The 26,636-nt window shown below is 34.4% G+C and overlaps 3 protein-coding genes and 2 long non-coding RNA genes across 9 annotated transcripts; 3 read left to right on the top strand and 2 right to left on the bottom strand.

Moving 5' to 3' along the window:
• The first annotated feature begins 5,204 nt into the window (after positions 1 to 5,204).
• LOC148165960 (uncharacterized) lies at positions 5,205 to 7,553 on the top strand. Of its 5 annotated transcripts, none has more exons than XR_015771076.1 (6): positions 5,205 to 5,294; positions 5,379 to 5,586; positions 5,650 to 5,965; positions 6,076 to 6,703; positions 6,764 to 7,259; positions 7,379 to 7,553. It is a non-coding gene; the product is annotated as an uncharacterized LOC148165960 (long non-coding RNA). The 5 variants fall into 5 exon arrangements; XR_015771077.1 differs by having other exon boundaries at positions 5,379 to 5,965; positions 6,076 to 6,175; positions 6,338 to 6,703; XR_015771078.1 differs by having other exon boundaries at positions 5,379 to 5,965; positions 6,076 to 6,182; positions 6,338 to 6,703.
• Positions 7,554 to 8,220: 667 nt separating this feature from the next.
• On the top strand, positions 8,221 to 8,586 carry LOC148165959 (uncharacterized). The gene is made up of 2 exons (XR_015771080.1): positions 8,221 to 8,300; positions 8,353 to 8,586. It is a non-coding gene; the product is annotated as an uncharacterized LOC148165959 (long non-coding RNA).
• LOC148165958 (THAP domain-containing protein 2-like) lies at positions 8,564 to 10,098 on the bottom strand. The gene is made up of 2 exons (XM_088049560.1): positions 8,818 to 10,098; positions 8,564 to 8,763 (listed from the first exon to the last, which is right to left on the bottom strand). The coding sequence occupies exons 1-2, from the start codon at positions 8,924 to 8,926 to the stop codon at positions 8,594 to 8,596; spliced, it is 279 nt and encodes a 92-aa protein (XP_087905686.1). The 5' UTR covers positions 8,927 to 10,098; the 3' UTR covers positions 8,564 to 8,593.
• Positions 10,099 to 14,212: 4,114 nt separating this feature from the next.
• Positions 14,213 to 16,564, top strand: LOC148165957 (uncharacterized). The gene is made up of 2 exons (XM_088049558.1): positions 14,213 to 14,293; positions 14,352 to 16,564. Exons 1-2 carry the CDS (start codon positions 14,228 to 14,230, stop codon positions 16,419 to 16,421), a joined length of 2,136 nt encoding a protein of 711 aa, XP_087905684.1. The 5' UTR covers positions 14,213 to 14,227; the 3' UTR covers positions 16,422 to 16,564.
• Positions 16,565 to 19,206: 2,642 nt separating this feature from the next.
• LOC148165956 (uncharacterized) lies at positions 19,207 to 23,642 on the bottom strand. Its single transcript, XM_088049563.1, has 2 exons — positions 21,734 to 23,642; positions 19,207 to 21,680 (listed from the first exon to the last, which is right to left on the bottom strand). Exons 1-2 carry the CDS (start codon positions 23,640 to 23,642, stop codon positions 19,207 to 19,209), a joined length of 4,383 nt encoding a protein of 1,460 aa, XP_087905689.1.
• Positions 23,643 to 26,636: the final 2,994 nt, after the last annotated feature.

Below are 26,636 nucleotides of genomic sequence, written 5' to 3'. Positions count from 1 at the left end.
ATAAGCGTTATACACACAATACATACAATACACGTGATTAAACGAAAATACAGAAAGATCAACAAAACAACCAGTTTTGTAAACAGTTTATAAACAGGCAGTTTTGTTTATAAAAAAATTAATAGAGCTAAATATTTGCAAAAATAAAATATCAAATCCAATCACAAAAATAACAGAAAAACATTTTGCGCCAAACAATTTTCAAAAAAAATGTTTCTTTGGCAACACAAATTTTCAGTCAAAAATTTTACGCTGCAATGTCCACATGCATTGAAACAAAAGAAATTAATTCTTCGACATGTAATAACACAGCAGAGTTTTTATTAAAAATTAAAAATCTATTTGACAATCTTAATTCCAATTTAAAATATCACAGAAATCCCAATAAATGTGCCAATTTCCGATGATAATCCTCAAATCGAAAAGAATTTATTAGACTCAATGGAATGGATAAAATCTTGGGCAGTCCAAAAATATAAACCCTTTTGTTTCAATAGTTTACTAAAGAGATTTGTCATCCACATCTCCTTTAGTGCCTCCTCGGTAAATTATTTTACAGGTTACGTTTGTTGTAAGACAATTGAAAAATTTAAATGTACCAATAGGCTACCGGACTGTTTTTTTTTTATTTCAAAAAATAAATCTGTCTAGTCTGAAAACATTAAAAATCAGTGTCCATTTTTTTTACACAATTTATTTATACCAAAAAAAAAAGTTTAAAAAGCGGATAGTTTCAAACACGCGCCTTGGTGACGTAACAACTTCTTAGTCGACGCCTATTGGCTACAGGAATGCCGAGGCCATTCGTGAAAATGATAAAGTTGAGTTTGAATTGAGGTTATGAATGCATCAAATGTGTGTGGAGAACGTGAATTGCTGTAGTTTTTGTATCTTTCTTACTTTAGTGCTCCAATAATCAAAAAGCGAAAATGGACAGATGGCGTTCTGTACAGATGACTCCTAAGCTGACTTATGAAAACAAAACTTCTCATTGGTTGACGCAAGTGTGCTATAAACCGGAAACCAGTTAGGAATCATAACGATTACTCTATCTCACTCTCACCAATGCAACATTCCGTTGACGTATGCGTTTTCTCAATTCATATGCATAGAAAGGAGTTATGACGTAAGCACTGAAGACTTATTTAAACTAACAGCGCGAAGCTGGATTTCAAACGAATATTTAGCTAATAATTCCGACCTTTGGAGAACAAAAAATCTGTTTGGTAATTGATTCATGTATATACGTAACTCATAAACATAATAAAATGCATCGATTTTTCTGGTGTCCGGTAGCCTATTGTAAAAGTTCGTTACTACAAGATGATGGTGAAGACATTGTTCCAATTGAAATTTTAACATTAATAAAACGCGATTATTCTGAGAGACCACACATTGATTATTTGAAAAGACCAAAAGATGAAACTTTTCAAATAGTCTTTATTTGCTTAAAAATTTTTCAAGGGACTTTCTTTGTCTTTCTTACATCAAAATACCATATTATCTGTTATTTATGATCATCAAAAAGTAGCGCAATGGTTATTGCAATACGAAGGTTGTTCAACGCATAGACAATATTTAATAGACAATTTAATTAGAACTAAATTATTTAATGTTAATAAACTGCTGAACGTAAATGTAAAAAATGTCAAACAGAGCAAACGAAAACTGAAAACTCTTTTTCATACATAACAGCAATTTTTGAAAAAGACTTTTATATGCTATATCTTAACTAATAGCTAATATTATGTTTATAATTATACGTTATGTTTGTATAATATGTTTGAAAATAATGTATTGTTTTCTGAGACATTTTCACTTTTATGTCTTACCGTCTAATTATTGGCTGCTTATGGCTCGGATTGGCGGTACGTTGGAGGTACAATTACGCCCTAGGGCATTAAGGTGTCATGCAACCTCACAACAAACAGCGACTGGCTACGAATCGACTTGTTTTAATTGCCCGCTATATTCAAATTGCATTTAAACTTAATTATCATCAAACAGTCAAATTCAAAAGGTACCTGAATAAATAAACTGGTTGTTATGTTTTTTGTCTTTAATTCTCCGTTTTGAGGCTGTAACACATTCATGCTTTGCAGTTCGCTGCATTGCATAGCCATGCTCCACTGTGCGCGCGTGTTTTTTTGGGTTATCCACGTTGTGACTTTTTCGTAATCTTTATCATATAAATCTTTAGATTTTGTTGACATAAACTTTCAGTGGCTTTTGCAGCGTTTTCAACAATTTTAGATGGAATTTTACCTGCCATCTTGATACGCTTTCAATTGTTTTGTAAAGCGTTCTAAGATTAATTTCATTGACAGGACACTAGATTGTTTTAATAACAGTAATAAAAATAATGCTAATAATATAGTTCCTAGTAATTAACGAATTAACTAATGATTAATAAATTATAAATCAACTGCAATAGTATTTAGTGGTTTCAATTATCGCAAATAAACAGTGTAGAAATCAGAAATTGTATATAAAGCCATTAGTAATTAAAATGATTAAATCTTTAAACTAACACAAAACGACATGTAAAGTATTTTTTATAAACTCTTTATGTAAATTCAAGAACAGAAATTGGTAGTTGTGGAGAAATTATTTATTTTTGAAAAATCAAAATTTACTGGTAAGACATAAAACGTTGTATGTACCACGGGCATAACTTGATGTTTATGCCCTTAATACATAAATAACTATTATGGCAACTTCTCAATTGTCAATTGTCAATTGTCAATTTATTAATTAAGTAAATTATATTATGTCTGTTTAACGCAATTTGTAATTTCTTGTATTTCATATTTTGAAAAATAAAAACCTACATATTCCAAAATTGTTTTACTTCTTGCGAATATTCGTTTGTTGAAACTATATGTTCTGCGAAATTCAATCCAAACTGTTTATCTGACCTGAACCTATCTCAACCCAACATGATATCATATTACGTGTGGACCATTATCACCAACCTGTAAAGAAACTCCGTTCGTAGCAAGTAACTGTAATTTTGATGGTGGTGTGGAACTCTTAAAGAAAGGTGGCACCACTTCTTTACCACATACTGGCGGTTACAAAATTCCCATAAGCGTGGTTCCTCTGTTATTTTAATACTCAAGGACTATACTACCTATATTGTAACAAAATTTAATTGTGACATAACAAAAACAACCTAAATTCTCTTTTAAAATTTTTCTTACTTCCCCTTCTGATATCCAAAACTTACGATACGTAGGTAAATAAGTTGAATAATGTGATAATGCAAAGTACAGAAAAAATTTAATTTTTTTAATTAATAAGAAAATTAGCATAAACGTAATATATTCAATCCGAAACCGTTTGTATAAAATCCATTATAGGCGTGCTGATAAAACAGAACCGTGTTAGCCCAGAAGTTTAAGCGTCGCACTTTAAACATGTGCGCTCATTTGTTGCGTGTTCAAATCTTGATAAAGCGCAAAATCTTTTTCATAGCGATAGAATATATTCTAGTTGTAAAATAAAATTCGCTCCGCATGCTACGCACTAGTCCACTGTGTGGACGCTCATGAGGGCTTCGCCTGAATTTCAAAACGAATCAAAAAATTCCAAAAAATTTTAAAGGGCCTTATGTTTAGTCACAGCATAGACAATTAAGCTAGGTTTAACGATCTGTGAGTCGCAGACAGGAAGACTTTATTCTCTTTTTCTCTGCTAGATGGCAGATTTTTATTAACTAATATTAACAATGTGCATAATCGTAGATGGGAAGCGTAATACTTGGTTCATCTATTTTGAGGTATTTAAAAACAAGAGCTCTTATTTGTCTAATATTTTTACCAGTCGCCATTCCGACCGGTGAATTTTTCGCATGCGCCAATGTATTGGTCTAGAAGTAAATACATTTTGGGGTGACTCAAAACAAGGAATTCTGGTAAGGTTTTTTTTGGGTGCTTTTAACATAATTAGGTTTGATTTTGGATGATTTACAACAGTTTTCTCATATGTCCAATTTCTGATGGGCTATTGATTTACAAGAAAAGAAACTTTAGAGTATTTTTTGCTCACATTAAAAACTATGATTTTTGAAGGATTTTATGTCTTTTTCGGTTGTTAACTTTTGGGAAAACATAAATTTTTAGGATCCTGCCTTGTTTTGTAAGGCGCCAAATATACCTCTTTGATTTGGTAATGTTTTTACTTTTTTTTGCATGCGCCAATTGGTCTGGTCCAGAAATACAAAGCCATTTGGAATGTCTAAAAACAACGGATTTGGAAAGTTTTTCAGAGTGCTCTTGAGATGATTTTGCATTATTTTGGGAGATTTTAACGGTTTTTTCATGTGCCCAAATTTTGGTGGTCTACAGATATTTGGGTACTTTTGGGGTGCATAAAAATTAATGCTTTTTAAAGGGTTTTAGCCCTTTTTTGGTTGTTTGCTTTTAGGCAAACAGTTAAATTTGTAGGATTTTGCCGTGATTTTTAAGACGCCAAATGCCGTGGTCAGAAGTAACATTTTATAATCTACTGTTAAAATAATATTTCTGCTAAATTATAGCTAAGAAATGGTTAGAAAATGCTTTTCCCTAAAGTGAAAAGAATCGCTGTATAATTTTCTGATATGTTAATAAAAGTTTAAACATTATTTCTGCGAAATTTAATTGAAATAATCGTAAAATGTTCATGCAACCGCTCTCTACAGGGCGACTGTGACGTCATCATTCTGTTCGGCTAGAGAGATGCGGCCACCGTATATACTCGATTCACCGTGGGACATGTCAGACAGCCACTCACGGTGTTGACGTACACAAAACAGCCTGTGCAAAAGCTGTAGAAGATTTAGGGCGCACATATTGGATTATTCTAAACTACTTAATGGAGTGGAAGGAAGAGGATTGTTTTGAAAGTTAGGTAATTAGTATTGATTTGTAAGTTTTGGAATTGAATAAAAATCTTCGAATATAAACATAACCTATTCAGAAGTGGGATGTAATTCAAGTTTTCCACAAAGCGAGACTGTTGAGGAAACGCTCAGCAATCGTCGGGTATTATAGCATACCCTCAAGTTTCTTTCCCAAGTGGGGATGCCATAGCAGCTGCCGCCAGAAAAGGACATAGCCCCCATCGAGTGAAAATGGACAAGATTGTTACGGGGAGCGCACATAGTAAACAATAGTAAAACGGTGCTGATCACGGCTGTCGTGGTTAACTTAGGCAGGATGAGCACCGATGACTGCGTCGTTCTTGAAGAGTGCGAATTTTCAATTTTAGAACTGAAATGTCAAGTCGAGAAGCATTTACTAGTCGTGTTGGTAAGTTGATATTACCCCGATGAAGGGATATAAGGTAGTCAAAGATCACTTCAGTGTTTCAACAACGTTTTAATGACCATATAGTGTACTGGCGAGTGCTGGCGAGTTCCATGCCCCATGTGAAGCATTTCGTTTGGATCTGAAAAGGCAAATCTCATCATCTACATACACTTAATGAGCATGACAAAACGGTTACTGGTACAAGATAAATAGATTCGAGAAAATTGAGAATGGGGTTGATCGACACGTTTTCCAGAAGCGGTGAATCTCATCCTCAAGTGTTGGTAGTCAGGTGAATGTAACAGTTGTGTGAGTAGCTGAACAGCAAGTATCGTTACAAGAAAATTCTCTTTAGAAAAAAAAATTTAGAGAGAAAGGAAGAGAACGAAGTAATACAGCTTTGAGCAGAGACTCACAAAGATAATTTTGGAAGCTGTGATCCAGATAATCGCAAAAACGGATGTTCAATTCAGATTAAAAGGCATGCGAGGTGGACATTTAGTTATATACAGAGGATGTTGGCTTGGATCAACTAACATTAGATGGTGAACTTTTTTGCGTAAATTGTGTTGTTTCTTGGAAAGACAAGTGCATGTGGAAAAGGTGGGAGCGACACCAAGTGCGAACTGACAAGTGAAGGGAATCAATCAACATTGACCCCGGTGGTTAAGGTGGGTAATGAGGACGAAGTGTCCTGTGATAAGAGAGTTTCTAATAAATGAGATGAAAAGCAACACGACCAATTGGAAAATTTGATTAAACTTAACATTTGTATTAACAGGTGTTGCCGAAATAGAAAAATTCACCTGTAAGTTTAGGAGAGAAGGAAGAAGATCACGGTTCAACTCTAACACAACTCAATAGAGACGAGGAACGCCAAAGTAAATTGTAATTTTGGGAGTTTGATTTAAAGTTTTTCGAATAAGTAGTCGTAAAAGAATCAAAACGTGAACGTTTATTTTTACAACACTAAGAAAATATGAATTAAACTTTTAAAACTTTCCTACTAGTGGGTTTGTTATCTAACATTTTTCTTTTCACAGAATCTGTTTTCTCCACACTAATATTACTTAATACTGGTTTAACTGTTGCTGTAATTATCATTGCACTGATAGTGTCTTGGTGTTGCTTGCAAGATATTAATGGATTTTTTTTAACATGAGGTTCCAATATCTTCATCAGTTGACCGCACGTCCTATTATTATGTGTTAAATGCGGTAACACCTCTTGCGTTATTTGCGCTATTCTTTTGACAAGTCCCACAAAAACTTCCGTTAGGATACAGTAGACCTCTACGGTTCTGGAGAGTTATTAATTTCATTAATGGTCCTGGAATTGTCGTTGAAACAAGAGGAGCAATGCAGTCATCACACTCAATTTTTTGTTGAAGTTTGAATATGACATATCCGGTGAGAAATGCAACAGATGTTGAAAATAGACTTTTTTCAGGTATTTAATTTTTTTTTTAGATTTTGTATTTTGGTACGTAGTACAATCGGCAAAAGCATGTCTTCTAAATGTGCATCAACTGTTGAAGGCCCCACACGAGAAAGTTGGCTGTTGCTTATATCACTTACAGCCCTCGCAGTATTGGCAGAAGTCGAAGATTTTAAAATGCCACAGCGTAAAATTTGCCGCAAACCATACTCTGCAGCGCGAGCATCGGTAGCATCGTTTGATCCACCTTTCAGTCGTATGTGGGAAAATGTTGCTTCTACAGCGTCTGAACTAAAACATCGAGGTAGTACATAATATAATCCTGCATCCTTCAGAAGAAAGTTCACACATAGAAAAGTGCTTTGAGCTGTAAATTTTAATGCATGGGCAGTTTCGTTGCTTAATCCGTGATACCCTGTACATGCGGAAGTGGACTGAACATCGTCCACATAATTTTGGAAGTCCTCGTTTAACCAGTGAAGACGTTCATCGCTGATATCAACGTAGGGTGCAATACTACTGTCTAAGGTATGGATGTAATGTTTCCTGTTTGAAACGTTGTGGACTTGAAAAAAATGATACATATTTTCCATGTATAAGAGAGTTCCGTCAAAGTTGTCATAATCTTTATAGTTTTCTTCTTTTAGCAATTTAAGTGCAGCAACGATGGTGGGTGAAAATACTTGTATGGCTCGGAGAACATTCATTTTCTCAAAATTGGACGGATATAAATGTTTTTTGGTTAAATATCTAACGGGCTTTACAGGCAGTCCCTTTTGAAGGTCATATAAGCCCTTCAAATATGACGATGATATAACACCTGCTGACGAATTCATGTCATGGTCGAGAAAGAGATTTCTAGCATTTTTAATAGCATGACAGAAGTCAAATGACAAAAATAAAGGCATGGGAAGAAATGGGTGGCTAATGCAGTTTTGCAATGTTCCTCCACCCAAATTCTTAAAAAGTCCTACATTTCCTGGATGATTATCAGTCACGATTCTTAAAACGATAAAACCACAATCCGTTAATAGTTTGACTACTTGTAGGGTTAAGGAGTGGAAGTCCTTAGCAGCCATACATGAATGAAAAAAATATCCTGATGGTATAGTGAACGTTGCTGAGACACCTTGTATAACGTAACACAATAGTTTGTTCGCAATTTTCGGTTTTATCCCAACTGTGTTCGGACCACAAGTATCAAGGCCATAAATCCGATCATCCATCCTGCTATAGTGCATTTTTTCTTTTATTGACATGTCGTCAATAATCAAGGAACACAATCGCTGCGCTGGGTGTTTGCAACTTCCACAAACAAGCGTTCTTTTATTAGGTCATTTTGTCCGGAAAAGTGACCAAGGTGCCTATCAATTGTAGCTCTGGACGGTAGTTTGACCAAATGTTTGTGACAATAGTCGTATCCCTTTGGGGAACAGTATCTCCACACGGTGCACGAACGAACAGACATTTCGGACCATCTTGGCGATTTTTTCTTGTAATTGTGGATCAAGTCCAAAAGAAATATGACCTTTTCGTCTCCATCATCGACATCACTTTTAAGTTGATCTAGTACGTCAATGGCCTTTGAATGCTTTTCCAATTTATTTTGGGTTTTCACAAGTTTTGCAGCACACCGAGCATGAGACCGTTTTTCCTTTTTCAATTCCAAAGCAAGGGCTTTACATTTTTCTTAAAAACCTGCAATATCAGTAGAGGACGATTCTATGGGCTGATGGTCGTAAGTTTTCACAGCGGGCAAATTGGTTTCACAGGAATTACTTGGATCAGCAGGATTGGAGGTACAGGAAGGACTAGAACACTAATAAAAATGATCAATATTAAAATTGTTTATTAACTATTGTTTAAACCCTTTCAAAAACTAATGAGAAATAACAATATAAATGAAATAAACTTAGAAATTTGGTCGGGATTGATCCCTTCATCAGACGAAACCCGGTAGCAGTTTTTCGAAAACATCCCGCTTCGAAATGCTTCTTGCAAATTACAGTGTGGTCTGCAATTTTGAATGGGTCTGTAAGTCAATAAAAAATACAAAAGTGTACATTTATTTATATACAGTACTTACTATAATGCTTTTTGAAGAAATCTAACCACTCTCTTCTGACACTAGCATCGTGGGGTATTTCACAAAGGGGTAGCTCATTGCTGCGGCACAAAGCACAACGTCTACCCATTGTTAGAAAGAATTTAATCAAAATAGAGAATGTAGCAAGCCCACAAATAACAAAAACGACGAACTAATTTGCAACAAAAAGACCAAACTAACAACGAAAACACCCAAAATAATTATAAAACCAACACCAAATTAACTAACAAGACTTTCAAAACAGTAAGCAGCGATAATAAGAGTTACGATTTCAAAAACGGCGACAGACAAAGACTGTGGACAAAGATTTCGAATCGGCAGATAGGTGATGCCACAATCCGCACGTCCATGGCTTGCTAGACGGGAACCCGTTTTAATAGGGAGCGAACAGGCCTCTTATACGGATAGAGTCGGTCTTGAAACGATAATATGGTTAGCGCCATCTAGACCAGGATGGCGCGCGACGCTCTTTCGGTCGATAATTCAGTTTTGTCCGTTCCGCTGCGTTCTGCGTTGACAGATGATTGACAGTTTCAGTCGTTTCAGTGTTGGTTTGGTGTTAATTGTTAAAGCTGCTGGTAAGTAATAAAATGTCTTGTTATTTATTAATAGTATTATAAGTTTATAAGTTAAATATAAGTCGTCTGCTTTTCGGTAATTTTTAACGGTTGTGTCGAAAATTAAAATAAATGAAACATCTGAACAGCCACGTGGTATAGTGTATCGTTTTCCAATGTCGTAAAAGAAGAAACGTTGTTTTCACGCCCAAAACATGATAGCAATTAATAGAATAATTAAAGGGGCATACCTACCTATATTCAGTTTATAAAAACGTTTATTATTTGACTTCGCACTTGTCATCCAGTAATTTCTCACAAGATTTTCCCAAAAAGAACGTACCTACAGCAACTTACATCCAAGAATTTTCAGAATTTACATTAGGGAATGTTTGGATAGAAATGACACTGGGTAGGTAGGTTTAGGTTATAATTATCACAGCCACGCAAAACATACTCACAACATACACTTTCTACTTGCCATTTCTGAATATATTTTCAGTTTGACAGAGACCCGCGACCAATCACGAGGGGTCAACAATCATATGCTATTTCAAAATCTAGACTTGATGGAGAAAAACTGAGCACAGATTTGAATTCAGCGTGTCAAAATACATTAAAAATGATCCTTACATCTGCAGTCCAAAAATTTTTGTTATCAAAAGATGAGTTATCTGTTTACGTTGTCATCATCGATTAAATTATCATGAAAACGTCTTTCCCACACTTAGATTTATGCGGACTAAAAAACATGACAATCTCTCTTAATTTCAGATTATCGTTTCAATTTGCTTTATGGAGTGATTTTTCTATATTCAAATAAAAGTCTTTAGTGTATTCCCAAATATGAATAAAATATTTCTTCCAAAGTAATATTATAGTATTCTCTAATTTCTTGAGCTGTTTTTGTATTTGTATTTAATAATTTTTATATAATGAGGGATTTAAAATTACGAACACCCAATAAAATCCTTATTGTTTTTTTTAAATTATTTGGTGAAACCTATATATGTAATATCTTTTGTTATTATTTTTTTTATTTTTTTTTATATTTTATATATTTTTTTTTATATAAGAATTTGAGTCGATTGTTGAATGATCAGTTGGAAGTAAATAGAAACAAAAAACATTTCTGTAGAAGATGTTTAAACTACTCCGCTAGAACTGAAGATGCTTTAAAGAAACATCAAAATGTGTGCTTTAGTAATGAACCATGTGTTCCGAACATGCCTGAAGATAATATATTAAAATTTAAAAATATTCAAAGAATGTTAAGACATCCGTATGTAATTTATTCTGATTTTGAATCTATTCTGAAACCTATTCATACATGCGAACCAAATCCTGAATCATCATATACTCATAAAACACAATTTCATATTCCCTGTGGTTATGGATTATACATTTAGAGTGCTTATAATAATATTGGTAACCCATTGGAAATTTACAGAGGAGAGGAAAGTGATAAATGTTTTATAAAAAGAATAACTGAATATGCCAGAACAGTATACAAGTTATTAAAAGAAAATAAACCCATAAAATATATCGAACGAGAAGAATATAAAAAAACAAAAATTTGTTTTCTTTTTTCTATAGAAAACCCAAAAGTAAGAGATCATGATCACTACACTGGAAAATATAGAGGAGCTGCTTGTAGAAAATGCAATTTGAAATATAGACAACCATTGTTTATTCCAATTTTGTTTCATAATTTAAGCGCTTACGATTGTCATTTGTTTATAAAAAATCTAGGAGAAGATAAAAGTCAATTGAAATTAATACCTAATAACGAAGAGAAATATATTTCTTTCAGTAAAATTTTAAGAATGGATGATAATGGATATATCGAACTGAGATTTATCGATTCATTTAGATTTTTAGCAAGTAGCCTAGACAATTTGTCATCTAATCTGGAATCAAGTCAGTTGAGAGAAATAATTAAATACTTTTCAAATCATGAATTAGATGTGTTATTTAGGAAAGAAAAAAGCAAGATAATTAGAAAAGGAATTTTCTGAAACAAAACTTCCATCAATAGATAAATTTTATTCTTCGCTCACAAAAGAAGGAATTTCTCTAGAAGAATTCAAACATGCAGTGAAAGTATGGAAATATTTTAAAATTGAAAACTTGGGTGAATGGCATGATTTATACTTAAAACTAGATGTTTTGCTATTAACTGATGTATTTGAAAATTTTAGAGATTTATGTTTAGAAAAGAGTTATGGACTGGATCCTGTTTGGTATTATACAACTCCGGGGTTAGCTTGGGACTGTATGCTCAAATATACTTCAGTGAAGTTGGAATTATTAACTGATTATGAAATGTATTTGTTTTTTGAAAACGGAATTAGAGGAGGTATTTCACAGTGTAGTAACAGGTATTCGCAGGCAGATGAAAATACTCAGATTATCTATATAGATGCTAATAATCTATATGGATGGGCTTTATCTCAGAGATTACCAGAAAAAAACTTTAAATGGTTGACTTGTGATGAAATTAAAAATGTTGATGGTATACTGTTATCAGATAGTGATACCGGTTATGTTTTAGAAGTTGATTTAGCATTCCCTGTAGACTTGGCTATTCATAACAAATTCAATGACTTGCCTTTGGCTCCGGAAAATAGAATTCCCCCGGGCGGAAAAGTAGAAAAACTACTTTGTCATTTCTATGATAAGAAAAATTATATAATTCATTACAAAACATTAAAACTTTACAAAAGTTTAGGTATTAGAATAACAAAGGTTCACAGAGGTATAAAATTTACTCAGTCAAATTTCATAGCACCATATGTAAAATTTAATACTGAACAAAGACAGAAGGCGAAAAATGATTTTGAAAAAGATTTCTGGAAACTAATGGTTAATGCACCATATGGTAAGTCTATGCAATCTGTTAGAAACCAACAAAATATTAAATTATATTGTGATGAAGAAAAATTACAAAAAGCGATAAACAAACCTAATTTTAAACACAGAACTATATTTAGCAAACACCTGGCAGCAGTTCACAATTATAAAACCAAAGTATTGTTTAATAAACCAATTTACATTGGGCAAGCCGTATTAGATTTATCGAAATTATTAATGTATAACTTCCATTACAATGTAATTAAAAAAGAATTTAATGAAAAAATAAAACTTCTTTATGGAGATACCGACAGTTTCATATATGAGATTAAAATGGCTGATTTCTATGAATTTATGAAAAACAAACCCGACTATTTTGATACATCTGATTATCCAAAGGGCCATCCATTATATTCTGATAAAAATAAGAAAGTAATAGGGAAATTCAAAGATGAATTGAATGGTATTAAGATATTAGAATACATAGGTTTAAGGTCAAAAATGTACAGTTACAGAACTGAAACGTGTGTTTCAAAAAAATTAAAAGGTATCAAGAAAGCAGTATTGAAGAAAGAAATAAGTTTTGAAGATTACAAAAATTGCTTATTCAATCAAACTGAATACTTCCATAGACAGAGAGTGATTAGGAGTCATAAACATGATATTTTTACTGAAGAAGTAAAGAAAAAGTCTCTAAGTTGGAAAGATGATAAAAGATATCTTTTACCTAATTCTACAGATACATTAGCTTATGGACACGTATTAGTATCATCATAGGTACGTTCATGGACACTGTTGAACTATTTTTTATTAGCGTTGAAGTAATAAATTAAGAAAACAATAATAACAATTACGATAATAAACGCAAGAATAAAAATAATAATTTTTAATTTATTAACTTGTTGAATAAGACTTTTTTCTGAATTTTGGATATTCTTCATTGAATATATTTAAATTCTTGAAAACAGTACTTTCCATTTAATTTACAATTTTTGAGTTTTTTAATTTATTGCTCTCATATTTTTAGTATGTCTTTCAAATATTTTGAGAGTTCTTTTCTTTACATCATCGATGTTTGATGGTATTACTACTGTTTTGTTTCTTAATTCTGCTAATTTCTTAGGATCATAATTATTGTAGTTGTCTAATTTATATTCCAATTCATCGATTTTATTATTAGCGGATTCTAGTTCACAGTCTGTCATAATTAATTGTTCAAGGAATAAATTAGCTGTTAGCTCTTGCAATATATTTATCTACTACTTCTTGTTTGAAACCGACTATTTTTGCTCCATCTTCTAATCTGTCTATTTCAGTAATAATAGGTTTTAAATCTTTTTTCCATTTTTCTTTCTCATCGTTGGGAATGTATGAAACTAGTTTGTCCATTTATGATTGAAAAGTTTCTAAAGATTTACTAATTAATTTATGTGCTTCTTCATCTAAACTTATATTTTTACGACTACCTGCTTTATGTTCTACATTATCGAATATTTTTTTATTTTTTATTTTATTTTTTCTCTCTTTTGTTCCCAATTGTTCCGATTTGTTCTCTTTTGTCCCGGATTGTTCCCGTTTGTTCTCATTTGTTCTCGTTTTACATGCAATCTTAATTCCAACTGAATTTAGTCCCATATTTAAGGAATTTCTAGAAATATTTTTAGATTTGCAAAATTCTGTCTTTGTTAGTTTTTTATTTACAGTCGAATTGAGATATTCAATGGCAAAATTACGATTTCTCATTTGAGTTACTTCATTGAAATTGTTGGAGTTCAGATGGTTGTCTTGTTTTTAATGGTGTATAATATTCTGCTACAATTTTGTTCTCTTTAGTATTGGTCATTTTTTTATTTATTGTAAAAAATTTATTTTGAATCTTTTTAAATCATTTTGAACGGAACTTTGTTAATATTTTTTTACTCATACAGATTACAGATAAAAAATTTCGTTGAATATAAAATTTTTTTCAGGTAGATCTGATGGAGGGCTCCTCATCCTCATCAAAGCGCAAAAAAGTCGAAAGTAAACCTGTCTATTCAGACCAAGTAAGACCAGACATATTATTGTATCACACGGTAACATGGTATTACACTTTTGTTATAGGAATTACTTGGATTAAATTTACTGGATGATGTAACATCTTTGGACACTTCCGGAGGCTCAAATGAAAGTGAAGACGTAAGTAACTTGCTTCGAACAAATGTACAATTTGTTTTATGTTCAAATAGGAATTCATGGAAATTACAATTTGTTATGTCTTTTCAGGATCCTGACTTGGTTTTTGAAGTTCTTCGTTGGACATCGACTTTTGTGGACAAGTCTATGTTTATTAAATGCGTTATGAAGGATGCACATAGAATACTTCTCACTGCACCGCCCAGATTTGGCAAGACTATGGCTTGCAAAATGCTGGAGAAGTTTTTTGAAATTGTCAGCAGTGAACAACAAAAGTTGGAGAAATATAAACTTTTCCAGAATCTCAGAATTTACAAATGCAGTGAAGAATGCATAGAGAATCATGGTTGTGGAAGTAAAAGATTTTTTCGCAAGCATTGCGGACAGCATCCAGTAATTTTTCTTGATTTTGCACAATTATCAGTAACGTCATATAGCGACTTTTTGGAGAGTCTTAGAAATATGATAATGAAGCTGTTTAGAAAATATAAAACATGTTTAATTCACGAAGATGGTGAAAAATTCAGCTGGTCAAGTAACAATATGGGAAGACTGGATATTGAACGTTTCTTGCGCTATTTGAAATATGCCGATGATGATGATTATTGGAACAAGGCAATAGATCGTAACACAGCAGAACTATACATAAAAAGGGCTTTTGAATATTTGATCGAGGTTTTGTCGGTCCACTATCAAACAAAACAAACCCATAAGAAAAGTATTATATTGATTGACGAGTTCGACGCACCTTTTATGAATATGTTATTTAGTGAAAACTCATCAGACCGACAGATTATGTTTTTCATACGAGAACTAATGCGTCTTTTATGTAAAGATGAGATATCAGCACAATTTGTTCAACGAGTAATAATTTTTTCTGTCACTGCATCAGGCGGTACGATTTCATTAGGAGCTAACAATGTGGAACGTAGAACATTCTTGGACAAGGATTATGATTATTATAAATTCTTTGGATTTACCAGAGAAGAAGTAAACGCTTTAGTTAACAACTGTGTCAAAGAAGGAAGTCAAAGAGAAAAAGCTCTTGATGAAATTACTCTTTGGTACAACAATTACACTGTAGTGGGAGACAAAGATACAACTATTTCTAATCCTGTGTCTATTACCAATTATTTACCGAATCTCGTACGAAAAAGTTATTGGATTGAATCGGTTGGAACCAAATATATCTGCCAACTATTTAAATTCGAAAAAATGCGGGAGAAGGTGTTTCCTGCCGTTAGAGACAATGAGAAAATTTCCATCATAGCAAAAACTATAGAGTTGAACGATATTTATAATCTGAAATCATTACGTGAATCAATTTTGAATTGTATCGAACTAGTGCAGGTAGACTTAGCTCTTCAGTTTCTCACACAATGTGGGTACTTTAACGTTATTGACAAGAATGATGGGAATTGGACATTACAAATTCCGAATCTAGAATTGAAACAAGTATTTACAGACAAACTTCAGGAGGCTTTGGTAAAATTTAAAACTAACCTGTTTACTGTAGAACAACAAGAGTCATTTGTGAATGCATTAAAGTCTTTAGGAAGTGGAGAGAAGCATGAACCTATGAAATATGTTGCGTTTAAAAAATCTGTGGAAAATTTGTATACCGACCGAGAATTACCAAAAGCTCATTTTCACTTTCACTGTGACCTTTGGATGTTAATTTCTAGTTGTGGGAAGTTGGATTGCTCACCCGAGCTTGATTTAATTATTATTTCAAAATGTGCAGTAATTATAATTGAACTAAAGCGGCATAAACAAGATTCTGCAAAGAAGGCCCTAAAACAGTGTCTACGGAAAAAATACTATGAAGCATTTGAACTTGAAGGAAATGAAAGAAAGGGTTTAAAGAAAATTTTAATTGGTCTTCATCTCTCTGATGATCGTAAAGTTAGCATCAGGTATTTAGAAAATTTTGAGAAAAAAACACTGCAAGATGAACCAAACATAGAAACAATTGTAGAGGATAGCTATGAATGTTAAAATCATTCTCTCTGTTAGTTATGTACCCTGTTTTATTTTATGTGCATTTCGCTGATTTTAAGGTAGTTTGAGAATCTGTAAATTGTAATGGAAAATAATCTCATTTTTTTGCCCTTAATCTTTGATTAAATTATACATTTCTACTTGAGTATTTTTTAATATTTCATTAAACCGGGACTTACGACTTTATGTTAGTTGGTACATAATATTTGATATGGTAAGAAAATAAGTTGAAAAAAAAACAAACTACATATTATTATTTATATGTTCAATGAAAATTATAACTAAATATAAACAATTCTCTTAATTACAACAAAGTAAGATAAGAAAATCTGTACCTTTTTAATATCACAAAATAAGAAAATCAATTTTAGTTAGTAGTTGTGTTACAAAAACAAATTATATAATTATAAAGCAAACAAACTAATTTTTCGTTCGTGTCGTTACTTTGGTGTAATAATAATTTATTTTTTCTACTCCCATAGTAGTAAGTAACTAGGCAAGAACCCTGTCGTTTGTTGATTAGTAACTATGACACTATGAAACATGCATGTAATATGTAGATATATGTATGTATTTTCATTATACGGAACTAACTCACGTGACTTTAGTAACTTTTCGACTGTGAAACCAACGTTTTAGTTCCACCATGCCATTTTTAAGGTTAGAGTTTTCAGATGTCACTAATCTGACAAATTTCAAAGAACTTATTTATCAGTTATTTCACTTATTATAATAATACATAATTAAAAGTGTCACGCCAAATATACAGAAATATTCTTATTTCGTTTGCTCCAATTTGAATTCACATCAATTCTCAAAATAGTTGTGGATGTTTGTTGAAATCTTGAGACAGCATAAAGATGTTTGTGAAGGAATGCTGTAAAACTTTGGCGGATTTGAAAGATGTTAACGCAGGTGGGGTTAACTTCCAAATTATCGGGTGCTGGTTTCTACAGTTTATTTTACTTGTACATTACTGTCTTACCGCCGACAACACACTGCTTGTGGCGGCGGCTAGCGCATCCCCACCACACATCTCTGTCTGAATCAGTGTGGCGCTTTCCATGAAAATGCATGTGCGTTGGGTACGCAACATAGCCGCCCCCCTTGAAGGTTTGTAGGCTTCAACAAAAAACTTGAAATACAATAAATAAATAAAAAATAAAAATAAACAAATGTGAGACCAATACTGGTCTCGATGTCGTTGATTATCGCAAATTAATTAACAGGTACTAGCTATGGCCAATCAAAACTACTAATCGACTCACCAGACATCTGAACCACCCTATCGGTACATTTAGTCAGGACCGGACCCACCAAAATTGGGACCACATTGATTGACTCGAAACAAAAGATAACAACACCTGTTTATCTGTAATTATGGATAGGAAAGAAGGGTACACTCACCAGGGGTGTTCCACCCCCTTGCCCGAGGCGATGCTAGGCTCGAACTGTTGCCATCTGTCAACCCTCTGGAGATGACCTCCTGGTCAACGACATAATCGCTGAAAGGTGTATAGTTCGGGGATATACAGCCCGCGGCATTAACTCACGATGTGTGTGAGAGTTCCAGCCACCAAGGTGATGGGGCACATCCCCATCACACCCTTGTACTAAACGGCGTCCCACGACAGGACACGGGGACCCCTCCAACACGTCCGCCGTACATTCTCGTCATTTGCATTGTGTGCCCACGAGAACCCTTCCGGATTCTCCATTACATGAGCTAAAGTCTGCCTCACCTGGACCTCCCCCCCCCAGGGGAGACCCAGTGCTCAAGAATTACATCTAGATGTCTGCCAAGGGTTTTATAGCATAGTGAATTATACTCGCTCTGCCATTCCAACTTACACGAGTCTGCCAGGGGCCAAAGCCCCTGAAGGAAAGGGTTAACACAGAGGAATACACTTGCTCAGAACGACGTAGAGCAACAACTCCGTAATGGGCCAGTACGACCCTGACGGGTACGACACAGACGCCCAAGCGCACGTAATCACGACCACCAGCATACTAAAGATATTTCCCTCAAATAAGTTAAGGGGAACCAATCAGTCAAGGTCAAGTAAAACATATGTTAGCGGGGAGGTTTGTTCACATTAATGTTGTTACCTTCGTCTCAATTTTTGACGTCTTACACAAATAACAAAAACAAAAAAATCAAAACACAATTAACAAAAAAAAATTGAAAGAAATAAATTTTTCAAGAAAACTCACTGTTCCCCTTTTCACTACTTGTCATTAATTGGGAGCACACACAACTTAGAAACACCACGTTTGTACACTCCTTTTGTGGTTCGAACCGAGGCCACTCTTGCGACACCATCCCTTCCTGGATGGATTGCCTGGATACGCCCCAAGGCCCAACATAGTGGAGGTAAACCGTCTTCTACCATTAATACCATAGCTCCTGGTTGGAGGCCAATTGCATCTCCGGATCTCCATTTGGAGCGGCCTTGTAGCTGAGATGTGTACTCCTTCTTCCACCTGTTCCAAAAATGACAGCGCATTTTCTCTATTAACTGCCAGCGCGAAGCGGAGCAGTTAGGACTTCTCCAATCAAAAAGTGAACAGGGGTTAGAGCCATCAAGTCGTTCGGGTCGTTTGATAATGGAATTAAAGGACGGGAATTAAGGCATGCTTCTACTCGTGTTAGCAGTGTGTACAACTCCTCATACGTAAGCAAAGTGTCACCCACGACACGTTTGAGATGATATTTAACTGATTTTACTCCAGCTTCCATTAAACCAGCAAAGTTAGGTGACCTTGGTGGTGAAAAGGACCATTAGATGTTATCATTGGACAAAACGGTGATAACATCTTTATAAAAGTCGGAAGTTTTGAAGAATTCAGCTAATTTGACAAGTTCATTATTAGCTCCGACAAAATTTTTTCCGTTATCCGACCGAAAATGTTTGACCATGCCTCGTCGGGAAATAAGTCGTCTTAAGGCGCTCAAAAAACTGTCTGTTGTCAGATCTGTGACCAGTTCAAGGTGAATCGCCTTGGTGCAAAGACAAATGAACACACAAATATATGACTTCAATGTTTTTCTACCGCGACCTTTAGACTCCTTGATCAAAATAGGCCCACCATGGTCTACTCCAGTGTTAACGAAGGGTCTAGCCGGCTCTAATCTGTCTTGCGGAAGATCACCCATTTTTTGATAAGCAATAATTGGCCTTACATTGAAGCATGATATACATTTATGGAGTACTTGTCTCACTTTGCTCCTTCCGGCAACAATCCACAACCTTTGCCGCAGCGCTGATAATGTGGCTTGGGCGCCCGCATGTAAATTTTGTTTGTGATAAAATTGAATTATTAAAGAGGTAACAAAATGATTCTTTGGTAAAACCATGGGATGCTTCTTGTCGAATGGGTATCGAGAATTTTTTAGTCTACCTCCTACTCTTAGTACTCCGTTATTATCAACAAATGGATCTAGACCTTTCAATGAACTGCCTTTATTAACAACATTTGAAGATTTTAATTCTTGAATTTGTTGAGCAAAAGACTCGAGTTGCATTAATTTGATGATTAACCTTTCTGAGTTATTTAGCTCCTCAGAACTTAAATGACCTGTTTGTTTCGCGTTTCCTTTTTTGGTGTTGTTTGCAAATCTCAAAATGTATGCTATGATCCGTTTTAATTTAGTAAAACTTGAAAATCTGTTCAACAAGTCACATGAATTCGTACTAACCAAAGTCGTTTTAGTTATCCTTTTTTGTTCCGGAATGTTTTCAAAATCCTCGTTTTGGATAAATGCGTCTGAACACATTTCACGATCACAAATTAACCAGTTGGGGCCATGCCACCATAAACAATTGTTTATCAATTGTTCAGCTGCACTTCCTCGCGAAATTATGTCAGCTGGGTTTTCATTACTAGCTACGTGGTGCCAATCATGAATGTTTGTCAAGTTTTGAATGTCCGCAACTCGATTTGAGACAAAGGTTTTCCAGGTAGATGGAGGTTTTGATAACCAACAGAGAACGATGGTTGAATCTGTCCAAAAATTGAGCTTGTCGAATTTTAAATTTAATGATTGTGTTGTTTGATTTGTTAACTGAGCGAGCAGTTGCGCCGCAAGAAGTTCAAGTCTGGGAATCGTTTGCGTTTTAAGAGGAGCCACGCGCGATTTTGCAATTAATAAATTTGCATGCGTTTCACCGTTTGAATTTGTGCATTTTAAATACAGGGCAGCTCCATACGCTCTTTCCGACGCATCGCTAAAACCGTGGAGTTCGATAGAAACCGTTTCTGCTGGTACCACGTTCCGAGGAATTCGACATTTTCCGATTTTTTGTAAATCGTTGGCCAATTGTGTCCACTGTTCACTAATGTCGTCAGGTAGCGATTCATCCCATGATAATTTCAATCCCCATAGTTGTTGCATAAGAAGTTTTGCCACTGTTACAATCGGGTTAATTAAACCAAGTGGATCGAAGATGCGACAAATCATCGAAAGTAACGTTCTTTTTGTTAACTCACTTGGTATAAGAATGTTTTGAACATTATACCGTAACGTATCTTGATTGCAATTCCAAAAAAGACCCAATGTTTTGGTATCTTGTTGTTTATCGAGATTTATTGTGGTATCTATTAAATCCTTGGCAGAGCTTGGCAATAAGTTTATGTTGTTTATTTCTATCAGTTGATGTTGAATTGATTGTAATTCTTCAATTGAGTTACCGCCCGTAATTAAGTCGTCTATGTAAAAATCTCGTAAAATAATATCTGCCGCCTCCGGGAATTTTTCACGATTTTCATGCGCCAATTGATGTAAACAACGTACGGCCAAGAATGGCGCCGATGAAGCACCATACGTGACCGTTGTTAAGCGATAAGTCCGCAATTCGTCATCGCTATCGCTGCGCCAAAATATACGCTGATAATCAGTTTGATTCGAATCGATTAAAATTTGTCTGTACATTTTGACGATATCAGCACAAAATACGTACTGAAATGTACGAAAACGCAGAATGATGGATAATAGTTCGTCTTGAATTGTGGGGCCCACGACCAAATTATCGTTCAAACTTTTGCCATTGGTCGATTTGGCGGAAGCATCAAAGACGACGCGTAATTTTGAGGACGGTTGTTTGTCCTTAAAGACGGGATGATGCGGTAAATAATACGTTTCTGAATTGTCTGATTCATTATTCGAGACTAATTCCATGTGGCCCAAGTCAGAATATTCCGTCATAAATTCGACATACTTTGCTTTAAGTGCTGGACTTTTCTTTAATCGATTTTCTAGATTAAAAAAACGCCTTTTGGCTTGTTGGTCTGATTGACCTAGTGAGAACGTGTGAACGTGTTCAAGAAATGCGTTTCCGCAAATTTTTCTTCGGAAGTCAAATGTTTTTGGATGGGGTGATAACCTTCGAGTTCCCAGAATCGTTCTATTTGGTTTTCCAAGTCCAGAGATGAATTTATGGCAAGGTTACACCGACTTACTTTATTTCGCGGAATATCAAGCGGTCCCGCAATGATCCAACCTAGTTGGGTATTCTGTAAGTACAGCCGTTTACCGTCAATTTGAAATTTACCATCTAGCAGAAGTTCGAAAAACAATTCTGTGCCCAAAAGTAAATCAATTTTATCTGAAAGGTAAAATTGATCGTCCGCTAAAGGTAACTCGGAAGGAAAGTGTAGGTTATCAATTGAGAAACTATTTGAAGGCAAGTTTGCACTAATTTCTTTCAAGACAAAACATGTGACGTGTGCGTTGTAATTTTTATGAACCGATTTGATTGTAACGTCTACGGATTCTGTCGAGACGGTTTGCTGATTACCAACGCCTACGATATTCGAAGAAGTCGTTTTCAAGCCTAACATTTTACGCATTCGTTTGGTTATAAAATTTGACTGTGACCCGTTGTCGAGTAAAACTCTGCATTTCTGTAAATAACCATTAATGTCCTTTATGAGAACAATAGCAGTTGCGAGAAGCATCTCTTGCTTTGAACCGTTCTTAGAATGAAGAGAAGAGCTTGTTGACGTAACCGACTCTTTTGAATCTTCACCGGAATTGTGATGCAATAATGTGTTATGATTTTGGTTGCATTCGCGACACGTTCGTTTTGATTTACAATGTTCCGTTTGGTGATTATCATGTAAACAATTAACGCATAGCTTTAACGAGTTTATTTGTTTTATTCGTTCCGCAACTTTCATACGGAGAAAATGATTGCAATTGTAGATCAAATGATTTTTACCCTTGCAAATTACACAGTGTCTTTTTTCATTTGTTACGACATGTGATTGAAATTTAGGTTTAGAGTGTCCCTTTGTTAGAACAGTTGCGCTTTGAGGCTTTTGAAAATTGTATTCAATTGATTCTAGATACTGACACCGAGATTGAAGAAAGGTCTTTAATTCATCCAATGTTGGCAAATTGTTTGTTAGTCTTGATTGCCATTCTTTCGAAGATTGAAAATCCAATTTTTCTGTAATAACTGGAATCAGAATCGCGTCCCATGCATCAATTGATACGTTTAAGGATTTTAACGCTTCAAGATTAATTGATAAGTCATCGACTAGTTGTCTTAAATTGGTAGCCAAACTTTTTGGAATATTTGGGAAATTCAGAATTTTCCGAACATGTGCATGAATTAATAATCGCTCGTTTTCGAACCGATTTTTTAACAAAGACCAAGCCACTTCGTAATTTGTTTCAATTAATGGAAGGCTCTCTATTGTTTTGGATGCATCGCCCTTGAGAGATGACCTTAAGTAATGAAATTTTTCGATGTTATTCAGTTCTGGATTGTTGTGAATCAGAGTCTGAAAAATATCCCTGAATGCTAACCATGCTTCAAAGGCTCCATTGAATTCCGGAATTTGAATTGTTGGCAAAATTAATTTGCTACGATTTTGACTCTTCGCATCTTTGAGAACAGCTGTTGCAGTCTCATTTTGTTGTACTGAATTTTCAATTAAATTTTCTAAATTTGATACAATACTGTAATATAAAGTTTCAAATTGTATTTGTTCATTTGCCTGTGCTTGTGATTCAACTGGTGTCCGGTCAACAATGTCGAAGTTAACTTTTTCAAATTCTGCAAGTGTTGATCGAGCTACATCCAAACGAGACTTAACCAAAGAAATTTGATCAGTTGGCTTGAACGTAGTGATGAATTCATTAATTCTGCCTAATTTGTTAAAGATTTGCGATCTTTTGAATTTGAGATTTATTAATTTTTGTTCTGCCATTTTAGCAAGTAAAAATCGCGATGCTTTATGAAAAGTTACACACAATGCCTATTTGAGCAAGCAAAAAAGGGATAATGATAAATGGAAGGGCTGACCTTTTTGATGAGCTGTCGATGAATATGAAGTCGTCTTGTTGACGATCAATGTGAAAATTTGTCTTGTTGACGATGGCGTCTTGGTGACGTCGCTGTGAGTGTGTACACCTGGTGTTGATACCGGTGAGAGAGAGGATGCTTCCACGACAATTTCTCACTGATTTTCGCAGTTTTCTGGCTTGAATTCGTAAAGAAGAGCTCGAAATCCACCAAACCACCAGTTTTTATTAAAATTCAACGGCTAAATCGCGAGAAAACGGCTGAAATCTGCACGAAAACATCAAAATTCTTAGAGAAATCCGCTTATTTTGATGCAAAACGACAATTTCTCGCTGATTTTCGCTGTTTTCTGGCTTGAATTCGTAAAGAAGAGCTCGAAATCCACCAAACCACCAGTTTTTATTAAAATTCAACGGCTAAATCGCGAGAAAACGGCTGAAATCTGCACGAAATCATCAAAATTCTTAGAGAAATCCGCCTATTTTGATGCAAAACGACAATTTCTCGTTTTTCGCAGTTTTCTGGCTTGAATTCGTAAAGAAGAGCTCGAAATCCACCAAACCACCAGTTTTTATTAAAATTCAACGGCTAAATCGCGAGAAAACGGCTGAAATCTGCACGAAATCATCAAAATTCTTAGAGAAATCCGCTTATTTCGATGCTAAACGACGATTTCTCGCTGATTTGTCTTGCAAGCTGCCACTTTGCAAAATTTAAATGATAACGATTTATTAGAAAAAGCTTTAATATTTGTGGATTTATATCAAAAAGACATATCGGTCTCGTTTGCCAAGAAAATTATTAGTTTTTGATCCACTTTTCTTGTATTTTCCGTCTTTACAGTTGTATAAAGTTCGCGAATTTACACTTTGATAGTTATTTCTTTATTTAAGGTTGGCATCGTGACGACATTCTGAGATGACGAGATTGGCATTAATGTCCTCCCTAAATTTGACATTTGTCAGTTTTGAAATGAAATTTGGTGTGGAAAAACAATAAAATCTGATAAGAGACCATAAGAATTCCAAGGCTAGGATAAATTAAATGAAAAGAAAATTGAGAAATTTTATTTAACAAAGAGTTGCAAAAACGATTATCACATATTTTTCAGTCAGAAAAGAACATTTTATTAGACTCCTTTCTTGTATCCTCCATTCGAAACGATTCCGTAGAATCACTTCCTGCAGTGTCTGTAGACAAAAAGTCACTTCCGGTCATACTGGCTTTACCAAGGACAGAAGATCGACTTTTTGTAGTCATAATCTGCAATAATTTTATTGAAGTAATATTTTAGGTATGTTTCTAGTACTGCTTGTTACATATACAGAGTGCACCCAAATAAAATGCAAAGATTTTAACCCCAATACCAGTTCCAATACCAATGTCAGTCCAGGCGATCGAAAAGTTAGGAATAAAAACGTTAATATAAAAGTGGTAAAAAATGTCTTTATCGCGAATCCACGGATAATCCGAAAAATTTTTGCCTTCGATTTTTTTGCAAAATCATTATCTACAGCGGTTAAAATCTTTACACATTATTCGGGTACACTCTGTATATTTTTTGGCATCAGCGCCGCAAAACCTACAATACAGAGTGTGTATTGCTATTATACTGTTCCAATTCTTCTAACGTTTTTATGGCAGACGGTTCTCATTACCGCAAAGATTATGAGGGTTCTTAAAAGTGCCAGCAACCCCATTGTAAATCATTTTCAGGTACCCGAAAGTGGTCAAGAACGAATTTGGGACAGGGCCGGGTTAAGAATAAGAATTAAATCGGAATTAAAGTAAACACAATTACATGTTTGTTGCTTTTTATTAATTAGAAAGAAATCAATCGTTGTCGCTTTCAGTGAGGAGTCGTTCCTTAATTGCCTGAATTCTCTAGATTTTCTGTACTGTTCTTAGACTCTAGATTTCCACTAGAATTTCGAGATTCTCTAGATATCCAGTTTCGTTAGACACCCGCTATATTCTGCAATTTTTGACTCTCAGTTCATTTTCTAGGTGCTCTAGATTTATCAAGGTTTGCTAGACATCCTCTAGATTCTCCAAAACTTCTAGACTCCCAGTAAACTTTCTAGACTCTTTCTAGTTTTTTTAGACCAGATTTCCATTAAATTTTCTCAATTCTGTAGTGACTCTACATTCCCTCTAGATTCTCAAGATTACCCAAGCTCACTAGATATCCTCTGGATTCTCCACATTTTCTACATTCCCACTTCTAACTAAGAACTTTTTCATCATCAAGAAGTTTTCTAAAACGTATTAATCTGCGCTGTGTTAGCATTTAAGTAATTTTAAAACTTAATAAAATGTGTCTAGATATTAAGATTTTTTAACCAATAGCATTTTTTGTATGAACTCGTCAAAAAACCAACTTCGCGATGTGTTTTATCCTGTAACTTCTAATCGATAAGACATAGCAATACATTTATCAATGCTCCAAAAAGACAAGCGCTCTTAATCTTTTTAATAATGCATTACAAAAAGGAACTGATATAATATAATAATTCTATATACAAAATTGCATATAAAAATCAGTAGAAACTGCCTTTTTTTAGAACATCAAGATCAGTTTCTCAAAAATATCATGGAAAATATATACTTATCCCAGCAATAAAATTTATAGGTCTTTGGAAAACTAATCAAATTAGCATTCCAAAACACTGTCAAGCAATCCCATAACTCTGCAAGTTTTAAGAAAAAGTCAAAAAAATTAATGTTTGTGCGCTAGAACCTAAAAAAATAATCTCTGAATCCGGAACTTATGGAGCAAAACGTACTTATCAAATTGAACCCCAAGAGAAAAAGTCCGAATTTTGATTTGCTTTTTAGTGTTATTTAATACAAGGTGATTTTTTAAAAACGGCTGACGTTGTAGAATTTTTATTTATGA

Source organism: Gnatocerus cornutus, unplaced genomic scaffold (genome assembly GCF_029298725.1).
Source record: "Gnatocerus cornutus isolate USDA-ARS CGAHR unplaced genomic scaffold, icGnaCorn1.1 ctg00000071.1, whole genome shotgun sequence".
In the NCBI taxonomy this organism is placed as follows: Eukaryota; Metazoa; Arthropoda; class Insecta; order Coleoptera; family Tenebrionidae; genus Gnatocerus; species Gnatocerus cornutus.
The sequence above is the reverse complement of the archived record's forward strand: the minus strand, read 5'-3'. Positions and strand labels throughout refer to the sequence as shown.

Excerpts from the sequence above, each read along its gene's own strand:
- LOC148165958 (XM_088049560.1), bottom strand. The coding sequence starts at position 8,926 with ATGGGTAGACGTTGTGCTTTGTGCCGCAGCAATGAGCTACCCCTTTGT. Across the intron at positions 8,764-8,817 it reads TTTCTTCAAAAAGCATTATA|ACCCATTCAAAATTGCAGAC; the intron begins GTAAGTACTGTA and ends ATTGACTTACAG.
- LOC148165957 (XM_088049558.1), top strand. The coding sequence starts at position 14,228 with ATGGAGGGCTCCTCATCCTCATCAAAGCGCAAAAAAGTCGAAAGTAAA. Across the intron at positions 14,294-14,351 it reads AACCTGTCTATTCAGACCAA|GAATTACTTGGATTAAATTT; the intron begins GTAAGACCAGAC and ends CTTTTGTTATAG.
- LOC148165956 (XM_088049563.1), bottom strand. The coding sequence starts at position 23,642 with ATGGCAGAACAAAAATTAATAAATCTCAAATTCAAAAGATCGCAAATC. Across the intron at positions 21,681-21,733 it reads TTTCTTGAACACGTTCACAC|AAAATCGATTAAAGAAAAGT; the intron begins GTTCTCACTAGG and ends TTTTTAATCTAG.